General features: G+C 38.4%; 1 protein-coding gene across 1 annotated transcript in view; it reads right to left on the reverse strand.

The window, feature by feature from the left end:
• The window catches only part of CSMD1 (CUB and Sushi multiple domains 1), a 1,986,149-nt gene that overhangs the window by 199,366 nt on the left and 1,768,479 nt on the right, over window positions 1–18,304 (reverse strand). Inside the window, exons 39-40 of the mRNA XM_034647758.1 lie at window positions 4,249–4,367; window positions 641–710 (exon numbers count right to left, since the gene is read on the reverse strand). Coding sequence (XP_034503649.1) covers window positions 641–710; window positions 4,249–4,367 — 189 coding nt within the window. The remainder of the gene's footprint in view (window positions 1–640; window positions 711–4,248; window positions 4,368–18,304) is intronic.

Consider the following 18,304-nt stretch of genomic DNA (forward strand, 5'->3'; position numbering starts at 1 on the left):
GTGACTAACATAATATAATAAAAAAAACATTAAAATAAAAAAATGTTAATTAGGCCCCAGGACACATGCTCTTCCTCCTGCAATGCTGTGTTTGGAACACCTTTCCCTAAAGAGGCAGGCTGGACCCCTGTCCTAATGAGCACATCCGCAGGCAGGCCCCCTCCCTGTTTCTCCTATAAAATACTATCCCTTCAACTTCAAATCATTTATTTGTATTTCTGAATTTCGTTTCTGGAAACTCGATTTTCCTGAGGTGTAAAGGCCTACACAGAACAGCGCTCTGACTTTCAGACCTGCTGTGTTCCTTCCTTCTCATAATTAATCCACTGGCCTTCTGATACAAATGTAATTTGAGTTTAGTGCCTTGAGCTAGCAATCTTACATCTAATCCGTATAGGTTGGTCCTCAGATGATGAGAAAGCTGAGCCAGTACCCCCCATGGGACAAGATGCATGTTCAATTTTGCCTCACCTCTAAGGCATTATGATGTGATTATTAAGTAACAACCGTTCTGAAAGAAATTTAAAAGTGTGTCATTGGAAGCCCAGAAGAGTAGCTCTGGGAGCTGGCCACTAAGGGATTGCCAGCACACATGCACAGAACACCACGTCGTGGGTGGGGGTGGGGGGGGCTTCCATACCGATGCAGAGCGGGGACGGGTAGTTCCAGCGACGGACAGTTCCGGGCATGCAGGAAATGTGGGACCGGCCCTGGTTAAGAAAAAAGGAAATGAAGCTCACATCACTGAAGACAGAGTTTGTGATCCAGTGTGAGACTATCTGTAATTTCTTTGGTTTCTTTTTTAAATTACACACCACAAATCATGAAATGTTTGAATCATATACTTGGAATCAATATAGAAAAAAAAGAACCTGTAACCACTGTATTTCTTTCTACCAACACCAAAATCTTGCAGAATCCCTTTCAAAGGTCTGTTTGTGACATGCTCCTTTCCTGATGCTTAACGGGATGACTTGGGAAAAACAAATTGTTGTGTTTTTCTTTTTTTTATCATCAGAAGTTATAGCTTTTGATGTGGGAGGCTGTAAATGATTAGGAAATATTAGGTATAGATTTGAAGGGCGGAAGGTCAGCAGGATGTAATCTGCTTCTGAGAAAGCACCTTCCTTGTCACCTTGCCTACTTACAGATCCCATACACCTCACATGCCCCTTATGGTCCCGCAAAGAACTGGATCAGTTCCTCCTGCATCAGAGAAAAAGGAGGCTTAATATTCGTTTTATGATCAGACAGGCTGACCAACTGCCAAATAATTGTGGCCTCAGTAAAATTAATCCTCATCACCCACGGTCTCTTCATTCTTTAAATATATGATGTTTCCAACTTTCACCCTTCGGAAAGATCTGCCCTATTATTTCTGTTTTAAAAATCACACAGCAGCAGGTTAAATTATGAATGTTTTGTGCTAAAAGCTCTCTCACACTAAAAGAGAAGGTAGTAAATGGGAACCTCTTTGCAGACTGTTCGTTTTTATTTTATTTTTTCCTCCGTGAGACTGCGGGGTCTGGTCTGCGGTGGGTTCTGATCTTGTGAGTTTCCATTTGCCACAAGTGGCGCAGAGGCAACTGAAAACAAATCTGTAATTCATGTTAAATAATCCCAGCCACACTGGGGACTCATCAAAGGAGAATTTGCACTAATGCAGTTATCAATGACAAACCGATTCCCTAAGCTCGGAGACATTTCATACACGATTCATCTGCCACAAAACTCATTTTCTCATACTCTGATATCTTAAAAAGTCATTACGGCAAAAGGAAACTGTATTTATTCCTAAAGGAGACCTTCGGTGCAGGACGTTGCCTGCTAAAGTTCATGCCCTGTTTTCTGAACATTAAATTATCTTTAAGAAATTTCTTCCTAAGTTATGGAAAACACAAAGGTTAAAGGTCTTTAAAGACATTTGTCAATGACTACCAATAAAATAGTCATTTATTACCAATCTAGGTCATATCCTGTTACTGATTTTGGCACAAACATTTTATCAGTGATTCCAGCTGAAATGTGTATCATGAATCCAAAACAAGACAGGACTCCATGTATTTACTAATTTAAAAAAAAGGATTTTCTGTTTCCAGCTTTTCTTCTTGGAAAAGGACACTGAAACCAGGCTGGAGAAGATGGAAATCCTAAAGCAGACAAAGGTCCAGGATTCCCTCTGTGTGTCTCGGAATAGCACCTCTGTACGGCGTCCAGGCAGCGCCCTAGGCAGACAGGTTCATGATCTGTGTGTGAACCCTATCGGAAACCATGCTGTTCATAAATGACATGTCATTCATGCATGCTGGGATTATATTCACCTGTTAGCAAATGTGTTGTCAACTGTTAGCAACTTAAAAAAAAAAAAGTCAGGATCCTTTTTCTCTGCTGTGAATGACAAATACAGCAGCTTGTGAAGTCAAAGTGTGGCCCAGTCCCTTAAACAAGAGCCAGTAGCTTCGTTTGCATTTGAAAACTGGAACTAAAGAGCAGCCTGGCAGGGCTCTGCAGGTGTGTGTCCTCAGGCCCTTTCCTGCCTGCAGTGTGTTAAACAATCCATTATAATAAGAAAGGTCCTTCCAGAATCCTCCCTCCCATTTCTTCTCTGAGGGCTACAAAGGTGTCCTTCCTAAAAGGGTTCTCACAGTACCTGCAAAGTGACATCAGGAAGGAGCAGAAAGAAGATGAATGTCCCTGAGCAAACAAGTATTCAGCTGTGGGAATTCGTACTCACTTATATGCTAGCCAAAAAAAGGACATATTAATGGCCTATCAGTCTATACTGTGGTGTCCCTCTCCATGAAACCCATGGCATGTGACACAGAATTCTTAAACGGTTACGTTTTGTCCTGAAGAATCCGTTAAAGTAGCCTTTGCGTGCTTGTTTAAAAACTCGTTTTGATGCAGAACGTGTATGCAAGCTCCCTCAGTAACTTGTTTTTGCAAGGGAGGCTCTGCCCACGCTTTCAAGAGTCAGGGCAATTACCCCAGTGCCCCCCAACATCTGTAGCTTGGGGCTGTAAGGAAGGGGACTTTCCACACAGATTAGTTAGTGTATACTAACGGTGATGATGCTTCCTTTGCTGAGGCGTGGTAGGCAGCTCAGAGGCACGTTCTCTAAACTTAAAACAGGCGAATTCCCATGCGCAGCACACGTCCTCGCCTGTGATGCCTACCCAGCTTTTCTGCTCCCCGGGCCCCCCCACCGTCTCCCTCCACTGTCTCCTAGTCCCCACATCATGGGGTCGCCCACAACTGATGCAGGTTGTGTGTGATGCGCATAGGCGGTACTCCGTCAGGACTTGGGGTTTGCTAGCTGTGGCCTTGACTTATCTCTGCTCTGCAAAGCCTCTCTGGCGAAGGATTCCCTACTCTATGCGGTGCTGTCCTTTCCCTGCTGTAGCTTTGCGACTCTTTCCTGATGCTACCTCAAGCTCATTTGTTTAAGTCACATAAAGAATAGAACTAATATATTTTTCCTTAAAATATGATCAGCTTCAATGTGCTAATAAGCAGACAGCCAAAAGCACTCCATTACCCGAAATAACCAAAGAGGAGACACGTAATTAGGCTTAACTTTTTCTACTTGACTTTGTAATATGCATGCTTAGATTATTAATATTCACCGTTGGCAGGAGAATTATGCTAAGTGACAGAGAGAAACGATTTTGTGGGTAAGCTTATCTATGATTAGACCAGAAAAAAAAATTAACAGCAAAATAACGAGTGTTGGTACACACTAGGTTATAAAAGTTCAGTGAAACTATTATGTAAAATTATAAAAAATGATGAAGACTCCTCAATATTTCTTGGAAATCACTGGAACCTGTTATTTGAGCACTGCAGTACCCAGCACGGAATAAGTACAGAATGATGATTTGCCCAACTGACCATGAGAACAGTGTGCAAAGGGGTTGTCGGGGTGACACTTTGAAAGAGACTTGTGTCAATACTTTGTCCCTTAGGATTTTATCTGCATACTTATTGGGAGAACATACATTTGAAATAAAATAATTACAAAAACAAGATGCTGAACTTGGAAAGAGTGCTTGGTCATTGGAAGCTATTTCCACATTGTAATTAACATCACCAGCATGCATGGCTTAATGGAACTACCGTGATCTACAGACAGAGAGAGAGAAACTGAGTTAGCTCTTCCCCTGCAAATCTCAGGCACTGGCTTCATGCAGCTGGCCAAGGATTCCTATGTTTAACCCTTCTTATTCCCGAAATTCAAAAGGAGGATACCTGCAAGGTGTACCCAGGTTCACACTGAAAGGAGAGGACATCGTTCACCATATACCGATCTCCTATTTTGATGCCGTTGCTGGGAAGGGTTGGTTCTTGGCACGCAGCGAGACCCACAGCTGCAGACATGCAGAGACAAATGCTTAGGAAGTAGGTAATACAAACAATATTTTTATTTTCTGAATAACAAAATAGCTTTTTTCCACTATTACTCTCCTCCTGACGAAATGAACGAAACCTTAATTATTACTCTTGTTACAATTCTATCAAGATGACTTCAGGTAACTTTAAATCAGTTTTTAGCTGCTTCTTAAATACGTTTCATATTTAGCATGCAGTGAATCAAGATTTCCCTTAAATAATAAAATTTGCTACTTCCACGTTTCCTATTACACACTCCAATTCCACCACATACACATTTTAAAAGGTCCTTTAAAATTATGTTTCTTATTATATGCAAAACCCATGACAATGCTCTCTTGATTGTTTTTCAAGCATAGTTGGCCATCTTTATGAAAAATTTCAAGTGTGAATCTGAGAATTCTATCCTTCCAGAAAAACATAATATGAGAACAAATATTTTGTATTCTCTCTCTCATTTAAAGACAACAAAATTCTCACGAACAGTGTGTTTTCAGATAAACAGGACCAATATTTACAGATCCTACGACCATAATCAGACACTTTTCTAGATAGAATTGCCTTCAGATACGGCACTAACAATTTTTTAATGCATCTCAGAATACTGGCATTCAGCGTAAAATATAGAAAAATTAATTTTAAGTATTTAGTGCTGATACCTCTCTATAAACCTCACAGCACAGATAAACAAAATATGCAGCTCTGGTATTTTATAGAATGAAGAAATGCATGTGAAAGGGTGTTAAGACTTGGGGATTGCAAATAATCCCTTTCTTCAGTGTGGTACGTGTCCTCTGATCCCAGGTTACACAGGACTGAGGGGTGTTCCAGGGTGGTGGATGGGGAAGAGCGTTAGTTACAGCAGCCCAGCTTAAAATTCTTCATGTGACCTTGGACTCACACTCCGGTTCTTGGTCACCACAGTAATAGGACTGAATCAGTCAGCTTCATTAACTGACCGGAACTGGGGGCTCTGAGTAATATGTCGGGAATGGGGAAGGTGGGTTATCTTTAATCAATCCAGAGGCAAAAACCGGGGAGACATGGAAGAACAGGTCTATGCAGAGCAGCCAGCTGCACAGCTGTGGGTCCCAGTGCGGCACGAGGATGGGTGCTGCTTGCCCTGCACACGGGACTGTGTCCACGTTTGTGGGCGTTGGGTCCAGCACACCTCCTTTGCTCACGTGCACAGCCCCTCGTCCCACCAGACTTCACTTAGAAAACACACAAAGATAAAATGACCAAGAATTCCAAGATGGGCTACAGCCCACACAGTTTGCTTCTGAAAGCAGCGGTCAATGTAACTCCACGTGTTGCCCTCCCCCGCCCCCCCCTTCACGGTAGGCTGCACAGGCAGTTCTTGGGGAAACCAGACATGCTGATGACCGTCTGTCACTATACTAGATGCATGAGAGGCTCTCAGCCTCCCAAAGAGCTAATAACCCCAACTCCTTGCATCTGATGTTAAAGAAAGGACGAAGTGAAGTCAAATTAACAGGCCAAGTTTTCCTGGTACAGGGATGTACATCATAAGCCCATCTCCCCGTGCCACTAAGTGAATGTGAATGGCCCGTTGGCCTGCACTGAATTGCTCCATTGCCTTCTTTTCCAAGCACGGCATGAGAGTCTGACAAAGACCCACACGTTTAGCCCTAGCTCAGAACTGCTAAATCAGAATAGTCCTGTTAACACCATCCTCATGATTCTTATGCATTAAAGTTTGAGAATCACTAATTTGACTCACTTCCCCCCCAAACGTGAGATGAAGCAAAGAGAGAAAAATATCTTTATTTTTTCATCAATGCTGCGATTGTGGATTTGAGAACACCATGCTACAGAATTTACATAAAAATGGACACCAGTGCTACATAAACTAGCTGGATAATTTCAAGCCTTGGAACACATTGATTTTACCCGGGATGAGCAGGTATGAAGTGTATCATAGAGTTTTTCTATTGGAATTGTTTCTTCCCTAAATGGCTATATATTGAAAAGTATAAAACAACATATGCATTAAGTGGCAATTTTTTTTTAAATTTCCAGCAAAAATTTCAAGATAATTGGGGCTTTATATTTATATATGATAAAAATTGCTAAATATGGAAAAATACAATCACTTAGGCCTTTATCTTGTTTTGTAGTATAAGTCTAATTTATCTCTTTCTTAGCTCTAGAATATATATTGCCTTTAAATTTTACCCCTTCTCCTATCACATCGTAGCAAGATCACCGACCACCTATCACTAATTTTTTTTTTTTATTTGACTCTGGAAAAAAATACTTAAAATGCCCTGCATATAAATTTAATTATAACTTGAAATACTAAAAAGCTAATTTATGGTGAATCACATCATCATTTTCATATACTTCAAATGCACACAGAGACCAGAGAATAGCAAAAACCTAACAATGTTCAAAATAAACTGATAATATATTTTGAAATTTAAAAAATGCAACAAGTAATTGTAAATTAAATTCTAGTTATGAAATACCCATCCCTTTACATATGAGCTACAACAGGCTTTTGCCTACTGTGTTTATTTATTACATGGTGATTGGTATGCGTGTATTATATGTTAATTTATTTTCATTTTCTCCTTCCTTAAATTATATGTGTAAATCCCATTCATCCTCTGGAAAAAAATAATAACTTGCATTTATCTGTACCTACAGGAATTGTAATACATTTTCTGAAGAAATTAAAAACACACATAAAGTCGTTTTAATCAGGGGCGCCTGGGTGGCACAGCGGTTGGGCGTCTGCCTTCGGCTCAGGGCGTGATCCCGGCGTTATGGGATCGAGCCCCACATCAGGCTCCTCTGCTATGAGCCTGCTTCTTCCTCTCCCACTCCCCCTGCTTGTGTTCCCTCTCTCGCTGGCTGTCTCTGTCTCTGTCAGATAAATAGATAACTAAAATCTTAAAAAAAAAAAAAAAAGTCGTTTTAATCAGTGTTTGATCTGATGACTCAGGAAGCAGTTATGTGCAGACCCAGATACTTGAACTGTAGACAGAAACATTCTCCCCTCGCTTCCCAGTGTCACTAGGTATCTAAGGTAGGGTAGGAGTTACCAACGCTAAGATATTTGGTGTCTCTAGGGACATTTCCTAGTAATAGCAACTACATACACTTACAAAGAGATAAGTAACTAAGTGATTGATATGATCATCCACAAATATTTACTGAACTACCCTGGACCAGAGCCCAAGTATGTTCAGTGCATCCCGTTTCTTTCCTAACCAGGCAACACTACCGGCAACACTGAGTCAAGTTGCAGTGAAAACAGTGGATTTGTGTCACGAGTGGAAGAGTTCTATTTTGGGGTTTAGAAAATCATGACTCTAGGGGCGCCTGGGTGGCACAGCGGTTAAGCATCTGCCTTCGGCTCAGGGCGTGATCCCGGCGTTACGGGATCGAACCCCACATCAGGCTCCTTGGCTGGGAGCCTGCTTCTTCCTCTCCCACTCCCCCTGCTTGTGTTCCCTCTCTCACTTGGCTGTCTCTCTCTCTGTCAAATAAATAAATAAAATCTTAAAAAAAAAAATGTCAGAAGGCCACATGGATGGTTCAGATTGCCAAAATTATTAAAAAAAAAAAAAAAGAAAAGAAAATCATGACTCTAGCAGAGGGGAGAGTTAAAGGTATGGCAGATTCAGGTCCAAAAACCAGCTGGGTTTGAAGTGCATCCCGAAACAGAAGTGTTCAAGCACAGCAGGACAGCGCCATGTCCTGCGATCTACAGGATCTGGGTAAAACCCTTTAGAGAGAGAGCAACCATGTGCATTATGGACCCAAAACAGGAAAACTGGGAAGGAGATGGGGCAGCCCCAATAATGCTGGTAACAATGTAAGGCAGGAAGTTGTACCTTAGAAGACAGAACAATGAACTTTCTCACCGCTAGGGGACAGAAGGAGGTATACTGAACAATTTTTGGTACAGAGAAAGGGTAGACTACTTGCTTTTAATCATTGTACCAATCAAAGTGTGAAATAAGATAGGAAAAGAAGTAGGCAGGGAAATAAATATAAGCAGGAAGGAAGGTCAGTTCAAGGCCATATATGCACCCATCACTCTTTAAATCACCTAAAAAGAGAAGAGTTTTAGAAGGATGTTGTTGGAGCAAAACTGATTTTTAATGTTAAATCATGGGCGGTGGTATCACATATGTGACAGGCAACGTCGTAAAGCCAGTCAACTAAAAGATATTGATTTAGACACAAAATGAGACATGTCTGAAGACATATACAAATAAAAGAACTTCTCTAAAATGAAGTTGTGACACAAAAATATCTGGCAGGAAAATTCAAAATTGATTTTTCAACAAGAGAGACATCTGGTAGAGTATATTGTCATAAGCAAAAGTTTTTATAGAAAAGATTTCTAATTCTTTTTCAAAGTATAGCATATTCACATTCTGTACTATAAATGACAATATAGCAAATGCTATAAAGCTAGGTTTCTTTAAAAGGTGGTTCATAAGCCACCTGATTCTGAACTATGAGGTGTCCTGATTAAATATGACAATGAGAGGGTAACAGTTGAGTGTTCTGAAGATTTAGCTCTATTGCTATAAACAAGCAATGAAAAAGGGAGAATTATTTCATGTAGCACCACATTGCACGTAAAAATTTGGACGTTTTGAAATGTGTGGATTTACTAAGTTGGGGTCAGATTTAGAAGGTAGCTCAAAAAGTCTTTATTTCCCCATGTGTCTAGTCTGAGAAGGCAAAGTATATAAAACAAAGCCATTCAAAAGACAAGTTGTCCTAATTTGACCAAATATACAGCTTAAAGGCTTTGCCTGCCACTGACCATCAAATGCGGAAGCTGTGAACCAGCATACAAGTAGCCTCATCGGGTCTCCGGAAGGTATTGTAGTCATTATTCTAAATTCATTAGATAAAATTCAGGGAATGGTTTGCTTAAATCTTGAAAAAGAAAATAATTTTGAAATCCATGATAAACATGCAATGTTTGTCCAGGGTTGGGAGCAGGAAAAGTGAGCCTCTGTAGAGACAGTTGAGACAACTTCGATCATTTTTTGTCAACTTAGCATTAGCATTGTCCTCATTTTGACTGGTGTAATGTGTGATGTTCAAAGATCACAACTTAAAAAAAAATGTATGTCATTCTAGCTGCACGGCTCAAAACAATCATCAAGATAAAAACCATCGAGAGAGGAAAGCAGAGCTGAATGGAGAGATCACTAGAGCTGGATCAGCTCACAAGGGCAAAGAGGTCAAAGAACATTTGCAGATATATGAACTTTATTAAAAATGTGGGTAGGTCATCATAAGCGCTATAGGGATACATAGACTATTCCTTAATTTTGAAAAGAAAAAAAATGTTGAGCCTATTTTTCTGGTAACTAAATTAATAATAACCAGCACCTCACACAAAACTAATAGATAAAAATCCTTCTTTACGTGCATATAGGTATGGTATACCCTAAAACAGAAGTGTTACTGATAGTCTCTGTAAACCCATAAATCAAAATTTGCATTAAAGGTCAGACACTGTATTGGAAAATAGGCGAATAAAGACATCACAGTTTCACTTAGGGAGATGCCATGGGAGGTTGTCCATCCATGAAATAAATATCAAATGTCATGATCACATAGGCAGAAACATAACAGGTGTCACCCTGTACACTCAGACTTCTATATTACATTGTTTTATGAGTCAATACATCTCCATGACAACAGAATGTGTATAGAGAAAACTCCATAATTAATAAGACAATATCTGAAGTAAAGAAAAGAAACTGCTTTTTAAATCATTGTCTAGGGATGCCTGGGTGACTCAGTCCGTTAAGTGTCTGCCTTCAGCTCAGGTCATGATCTCAGGGTCCTTGGATTGAGCCCAGCATCTAGTTCCTTGCTCAGCAGGGAGCCTGCTTCTCCCTCTGCCTGACTCTCCCCCTGCTTGTGCTCTCTCTCTGATAATAAATAAATAAAATCTTTAAAAAATAATATAAATCATTGTCTAAGAATTTAGCATGTATGTGGAGCTAAAAATATTTTCTCTTATTTATAAACTGTGGGCATGATAAGTCCACATAATAAATGCTTTCTTTCTTTTTCCCATTTAGTAGATCATAAGGAATCTTCAAAACAAAAAGGATTGTGTGTCCTGTGTCAAGAGATGTCATAACATAAATTTTGAGGAAATAGAATATTGTATCTCTCTGGGGGATTTAGAAGTATTGTAGCATATTAAAGGCATGGAGAATTCCTGCAGAGATGAATCCTCTTCAGCTTTGTTTGAAGGATTTCCAAAATGTATTACAGGACCATTTTGGTCTGCATACTACCCATGAACAACACAGGACAGGAGTGTCCTGCAAAACACTTTGAGAAGCTCTGATCTTGTCCAATGTCCTCATTCATGGGCAGATGGAAAGTAATTGCTCTAAGCTCACAAGACCAGGAAATGGCATAGCCAGGCTACCCACTCTGCCATAATTAATTCCCCATTAATAAAGAACAAATGCTATGAAATAGATTGTACTTTACCTATGTCTCCAGTAAATAACAACGAACAGATTAACTGTGCCTAGTGACATACTGCTAAACATCCTCTCACTTGTAGCGAGAAGAGAAACATCCTGTCTTAAATAGGATCTTCAGTAATGTGTGTATCGCTGAATTTTTATGCTTTTCTTCATGATGAAATTGATTACTTAAGCTATAACTATGCCAGGCTTCTTTGCCATAGGGATATTTATTACAAATTAGAGAAATTTTTTTTCTGCTTAAAAATGTACTAGACACACATATAGCTCAGAAAACTCAGAACATTAAATGTAGTTGAAATTTTTATTTATTTTTATTTATTTATTTTTTTAAAGATTTTATTTATTTATTCGACAGAGATAGAGACAGCCCTGAGAGAGGGAACACAAGCAGGGGGAGTGGGAGAGGAAGAAGCAGGCTCATAACGGAGAAGCCTGATGTGGGGCTTGATCCCATAACGCCAGGATCACACCCTGAGCCGAAGGCAGACGCTCAACCGCTGTGCCACCCAGGCGCCCCAGTTGAAATTTTTAAATGTCAAATCTTACACTTGAACTTAACCTCAATTACACAAAAATAATCTAATGGTATGTGCATTTATTATCATTTCCAGGGTTTCTGAATAAAAGGTCAATCATGTGTTTAAAATGATAACAATGACAATAATTTCTTAAAGTATCTTGTTTAATTTATATATCAGATAGACTAATGGTAATATTTATCAAATAAAATATAGACATTTAATATATGTGCCCATATGTACACATATGCATACTTAACACATGCTATTATGTTCATATGTTTTTGCTTTTTGTTTAAAATAAGCAAATATAAAACTTTCAGATTTAATTGAAATTCTTAATATTCAATAGGCCAAATCATCACATTAACTGACTGTATTAAAGGACTTTATTGAAAAATGTATTTTTAGTAAAATATACTGAAAATTTTAATATGTTTTTCTTGGTTTGATGTTTTATAACATGATTTAGCAAACAACATCCCTTGAGCCAAATCTGATCATGTTTGTTTCTTTCTGTGCTGACTCCTTTCATTAGTCTGCAAGCTGAATATATTTTCTCTGGTCCTTTACAAAAAGATATTGCTGACCCATATTTAATAGTACTCTATCATATCTTTAAGGTATAATATTAAACACTTTCATATAGATATTTGATCATTGTTAAACATGCATTTGTGGTATTTTTTATTATAGAGACTTGAGGAAACATTACAGACTAATATGAACATTCTTACATAATAAAATATCTGTACTGCCAGAAGTCTGTGCAAATAAACCATATTATATTCACAATAAGACAAATGTGAAATAATTTAATATGTTGGATTTTACTTAAAATTTGATTATCATGGTTTCAAAATCTCAACTCTAACCATACCTTTAAAAACAAAACGAAAAAACTGCAACCAAGCACAAACATTCAGGCCAACCAAACATACTATTTGTTAGCAGACTAAGAAATTGCTAGCACGATAACAAAGTAAAGGAATATATTTTTTAAAATATTCTCGGCTCTTTGAATGATGTGAATTAATTTAACTAATCCTTCAACTGTTTAACTCTTATTAAAAAAAAAATACATCAAGTCCAGGAGTAATGTCACAAGATGGCAAAATAGAAAGCCTTAGATCATCCTTCCTTGATGGAGATACCAGCTTAACAACAATACAGACAAATTGCCCTTGGAAGAAATATAGAAACCAATTAAAAGTTTCCTGAACCTCAGAGAAGCAAAAGCCAACTGCCCTGAAGTTGGTTGGAAAATAAATGGCCAGAGATCCTCTCCATGACACGGTAGGCACTACTGGAAAGAAAGTCCCAACTCCTGAGTTCTCTCTGCGAAGGGAAAGAGAACAGTGGAACATATATCCAATGTTCTGACTTTTAAGAGAGCTGCCCAAGGGACTGGTCTCTCTCTTGCTTGAATCTAAGGGCTGTTAGGAATGGGTGCAAGGTTGGTGTCTCTGAACAAAGGCAATAAATGTGGTCTGGTCCGCACTGGAATCTGCAGAACTGCAGATAGGAGCAAGGGGGAGCTCAACTACCAAGAGGCCACAACAGCAGATCGGTCTAAGGGGAAACTCTTCGTTAGCAACCAGGAAACCTCTCCCAATGCATGCCAATCCAGAGAGGACACACCCTCAGAAAAGGCTTGAGCATTTTCCAGAAACTCTAGTTGGGTCAACTGGTGAAAGTCCTCCCCTCTATAAAATCAGATTGCAGATACTGGGGCAGGTGGCTGATGCTTAAAATGCCAACAATGCAACAGAAGGTAAAACAGCCTACAAAGAAATAGGGAAACATGGCCCAATGAAAGGTCCAATTAAATTATTTCCCTAAAGAAATGGAAATATGAATGAATTACCAAAGAATTCACAATAACCCTCGTTAGACTGCTCAATGAATTATAAGAGAATATAGATAAACCACTCAACTCAATAAATATAAGGATACATGAACAAAATAAAAATATCAACAAAGAAACCCTGAAGAAGGACCAAACAGAAATTTTGAAATAAAGAATGCAATAACCGAACTGACAAATCCATTAAAGAAGACTAACGTTAGACTTAATCAAGCAGAAGAAAGAAACAGCAACCTTGAAGAAGATCGGTCATTTGAAATTATCAAGTCAGAGGAGAATAAAATGCAGAGAAATGAATAAAGCTTAAGGGAATTACAGAAGACAACACAGCAGAACAATGTGTGCGTTATGGGTATTCCAGAAGGAAGAAAAAAAGAGAAAAGAAGGCAGAGGGTCTATTTGAAGAAATAATGGCTGAAAACTGCCCAAATCTGAGGGAAGAAATGGACGTACCAATTAAGAACAAAGCGGTCCAACGAGGATATATCTAAAGAAACCTACATTGAGATACATCATATCACAGACAAAAATGCAAAAAGACAACCTCTTTTTTTTTTTTTTTGCTATTAAAAATAGCAAGAGAAAAGAAAACTGTCATGTTCAAGGAACCTCAGACTGCCAGTGGATTTCTCATCAGAAACTTTGTAGGCTAAATGGAGTCGGATGTATATTTAAAATGCTGGAAGATAAAAAACAAACAACCAAAAAACAAACGAACAAACAAAATTTCAGACTGACAAAAAAAGAATACTATATCCAGCAACACTGCCCTTCAGAGATGAAGGAGAAATCAAGACATTTCCAGATAAACAAAAACCGAGGGAGATCATCACCGCTAGACTTTTCCCAAGCGAAATACAAAAGGGAGTCTTTCAAATTGAATGAAATGATAGTAGCTAGCAACAGAAAGCCATGCAAAATTTTAAAGCTCTCTGGTAAAAGTAAATATGTAAAGATATAGAATCCTATAGTATTGTAATATAGGCGTATAAATCACTTTTAAATATGTTATAAAATTTTAAAAGTAAAAGCAAAGAAAGTAATTATAAATTTATGTTAATGCATATGGAATTTGGGTAATCTGGATCATCAATAAAGAAGGGGAGAACAGATAGAAAGGAATAGAATTCTTATATGTGGTAGAAGTTAGTGTCAATTTAAAATACATTCTTATAACTTTAAGAAGTTTTGTGTAATTTCAATGGTATCCTCAAAGAAAGTATCTATATAATATACACAAAGTGAAATGAGAAAGAAATAACATATCATTACAAAAATATCAACAAAACACAAAAGTCAGAAAGAAAGGAAAATCGGGACACAAAAGCTCTAAGACATTCAGAAAAGAAATGAATAAAATGGCAATAGTATGCCCTTCCTCATCAATAATTACTTTAAATATAAATGAATTAAATATAATAATTAAAAAACATGATTGGCAGAATGGATAAAAAAATAAATAAGACCCAATTGCATGTTGTCTACAAGACACTCACTTTAGATCTCAGGACATGCATAGTGAAAGGATGAGAAGATGTCCCATAAAAACAGGAAACTAAAGAGATGAAAGTGGCCACACTTAAAAGAGACAAAAGAGATTTTGAGATAAAAATTGTCACAAGAGACAAAGATGAACATTATATAATGAGAAAGGATCAATTCACCAGGAAGATATCATAATTATGTGTGTGTGTGTGTAGCATTAAGATTCCCAAATATTTGAAGCAAACATTGACAGAATTGAAGGGAGAAATAGACGTAGCACAATAATATTGAGAGCCTTCGATACCCCATTTTAACTTACGAATAGAACCACCAGGCAGGCGATCAGTAAGGAAAAAGACTTGAACGACACTAAAGACCAAGTGGGCTGGACAGATATTTACACAATATTCCACCCAGAAAATCAGAATACACATTCTTCTCAAGTGTATAAGGAACATTTTCCAAGGTAAGTCAAATGTTTGGTAGCAAAACAAATCTTTACCAATTTAAAAAGACTGAAATCATACAAAGTATCTTATCTGACCATAATGCAATGAAACTAGAAATCAATAGCAGAGAGAAAACAGAAAACAAAAACAAAAACACAAATTTGTGGAAATTAAACAAAATCTTAAATTCAATAGGTCAAAAACCAAATAACAACAGAATTTACAAAATGTCTGGATACATGAAAACAAAAAATGTGACATACCAATAACCTCTGGGATGCAGTAAAAGTAGGACTAAGAGGGAAATTTATAGTGGTAAATGCTTACATTAAAAAAGAAGGAAGATCTTGAATAAATAATCTAGCTTTACACCTCAAGGAATTAGAAAAAGAGAGCAAGCTAAGCTATATGATTGAGCGATCTCACTTTTGGGTATATATCCAAAAGAATTCAAAACAAAAATTCAAAGAAATATTTGCACACTCACTTATAGCATTATTCACAATATTCAGAAGGTGGAAGCAATCTAAATGTCCACCAACAGAAGAAAGTATGGTATATACATATGAGGGAATGTCATTTAGCCTTAAAAAGAAAAGGGAAAGCCTGACACAGGCTAAAATATGGATGAACCTTGAAGACATTATGCAAAGTGAAATAAGCCAGACAAATAGTGTATGATTCCACTATATCTAAAAGAGTCAAAGTCACAGAAACAAAAAGGAGAATGGGGTTGCCTAGGGCTGGAGGGAGGGGAGAAGGGGAATTAGTGTTTAATCATTCATAGATCTGCTAGATGACAAAGTCCTAGAGATCTGGTACACAATACTGTGAATATATTTAACACTATTGAACCACAAATTTGAAAATGGTTAAGATTGTCAGTTTAAGGTTATGTGTTTTTTAACACAGTAGAAAAACAAGCGGGAGTGGGGATAAGTATGTCAGGTCTAGACTCAGATACAGGATACAGTATGAACAAGGCCCCCTAACTTGCTGCTTACTCTCCCACAGAACGGGCTACACAGCATTTCAGTATCCTTGTCTGCATCCCTCTCCTTCTTTGGGAAGACCACCTGGCAATGAGTGACTGTTTATCTCCAAGAACCATCAGAGTCTTGCTCAATAGAATTTTTTAACAAACCCATGCATCATGCACCTCTGTAAAAAATACAAAACCCTTCATAAATATGTAAAGATAAAAAATTGTTCACACAGAGGAGTGAATTATATAATTTTCATTTCAAATGGACTGTCAAAAACCTATGATCACAGATCTATCCCTTATCTCTTTAAGTTTTTTCTCCCCCCTAATTGGACATTATCATGTAATAATTAAATCATGTGAAAACAAATAAGTGAGCCAACACAATTTATTGAGTTCTATACAGAGATGAAAGAAAGGAGGTGTGGAGGAAGGGTAATATCTCCCTAGATCCCAAAGACCTAACAGTCTAATTGTGTTTAAAGGCCATAAAGAACCGTAATACAAAAAATGTGTTGTAGTTGAAGCATGGGGATGATCAATGCTGATAAAAATAGAGGTCAGAGGGGGCGCCTGGGTAGCGCAGTCGTTAAGCATCTGCCTTCGGCTCAGGGCGTGATCCTGGAGTTCTGGGATCGAGCCCCACATCAGGCTCCTCCACTGGGAGCCTGCTTCTTCCTCTCCCACTCCCCCTGCTTGTGTTCCTTCTCTCGCTGGCTGTCTCTCTCTGTCAAATAAATAAATAAAATCTTAAAAAAAAAAAATAGAGGTCAGAGAAATGAACCTGGACTGACACAGTGTGGGAAACTTCGCAGAAGGGAGCAGCCTGAGTGGCTCCTGAAGGACCTGTGGGACTCCGAAAGGCCGAGAGAAGTAGGGGAGAGGTCGTAGGGGAGGAGGAGAGGGGAAACACTCCCAGGAAAATGATATTTTACACACTGTGTTTGGTGGACTGTAACTGACCAAATTAAAACGCTGGAGGGAAAACAGTGGGTGATAAAACCAGCTGATGCATTAGTCAGAGATGCCTGGATAAGGAAGTTACAAAATGTTGAGTCCTTGAAGGCTTTTTGGCGAGGCATGAATGTTGTGATCCAACACACATTTGAGTAGAAATCTGAGTATGATGGCATTGGGCTGAAAAGGAGCAGAATCAGAAGGACCAGTGGAAAGTTATGGCCATAGTTCGACGTGAAGAATGAGAAGAATGTCAAGATTTAGGGAAATACATGTTTTTGAATGGAAAACACACCAGTGACCTATGGAGGAAGGGCTGTAAGGCTTCCTTGTTGATTACATATCTGGTACGAAGTCGTGCGTGACTCCACAGGGGAATGTGATGAAAGCCCGCTAGGAAAGGAAGTTTGTGCTTCATTTTTATTTGTTAAGCAGGACATAAAGAATAGACAATTCTGATGAACAGTCCGAGGGAACCTCCTAGTTTGGGGAGTGGGAAACAGCCTGTGTCATTTCCCCCTTCCAAAACTGTTTCCTTTTCTGACACTCAAAACTTTTCTCACTTCAATCACTTACAAGGCTGAAGTCCATTCCCCTGCGTCTAGAGCTTTGATCTAAAATCTGATAGGACCGGCTTCTCATGAATGATTCGCTGGTGGTTGGCTAAGTCACAGAGCCACTAGTCATTAGTTATTCAAATTCCAGCATCTTTATTCCTCAGTTACCAGCCGTGGAAAATTTGCCAGACCGGCAATAGAAATAGAGAATTCTTTTAAGTTTTAACATCTGAGGGATGAGTTTGATATTATAACAACATGACTTTGAAGCTTTAAGTAAGAAGATCCTAAAACCAAAAGAATGATTAAAAAATAGAATACTCATAGTTTTCAAGTGGCCAGAACTTTTCAATAAAGCAATATACGTTTGCAGGTGGGACTCTATTGAAACCTCTGTTCTGTAAGAACAAAAACTCTAGATTTACCCATTATGTGGGCATAGAGGACCTATGAGTGCATACGTAATGCTAGTTCAACAGCTGATAAATATTTCCCATATAATTTTCCTAGGGTTGGACTCAGAAACCCACTGGGCTCAACCATTTTGCTTTTCCATAACACTCACAGACTCAAAAAGGA

Source organism: Ailuropoda melanoleuca, chromosome 18 (assembly GCF_002007445.2).
Source record: "Ailuropoda melanoleuca isolate Jingjing chromosome 18, ASM200744v2, whole genome shotgun sequence".
NCBI classification, from domain to species: domain Eukaryota; kingdom Metazoa; phylum Chordata; class Mammalia; order Carnivora; family Ursidae; genus Ailuropoda; species Ailuropoda melanoleuca.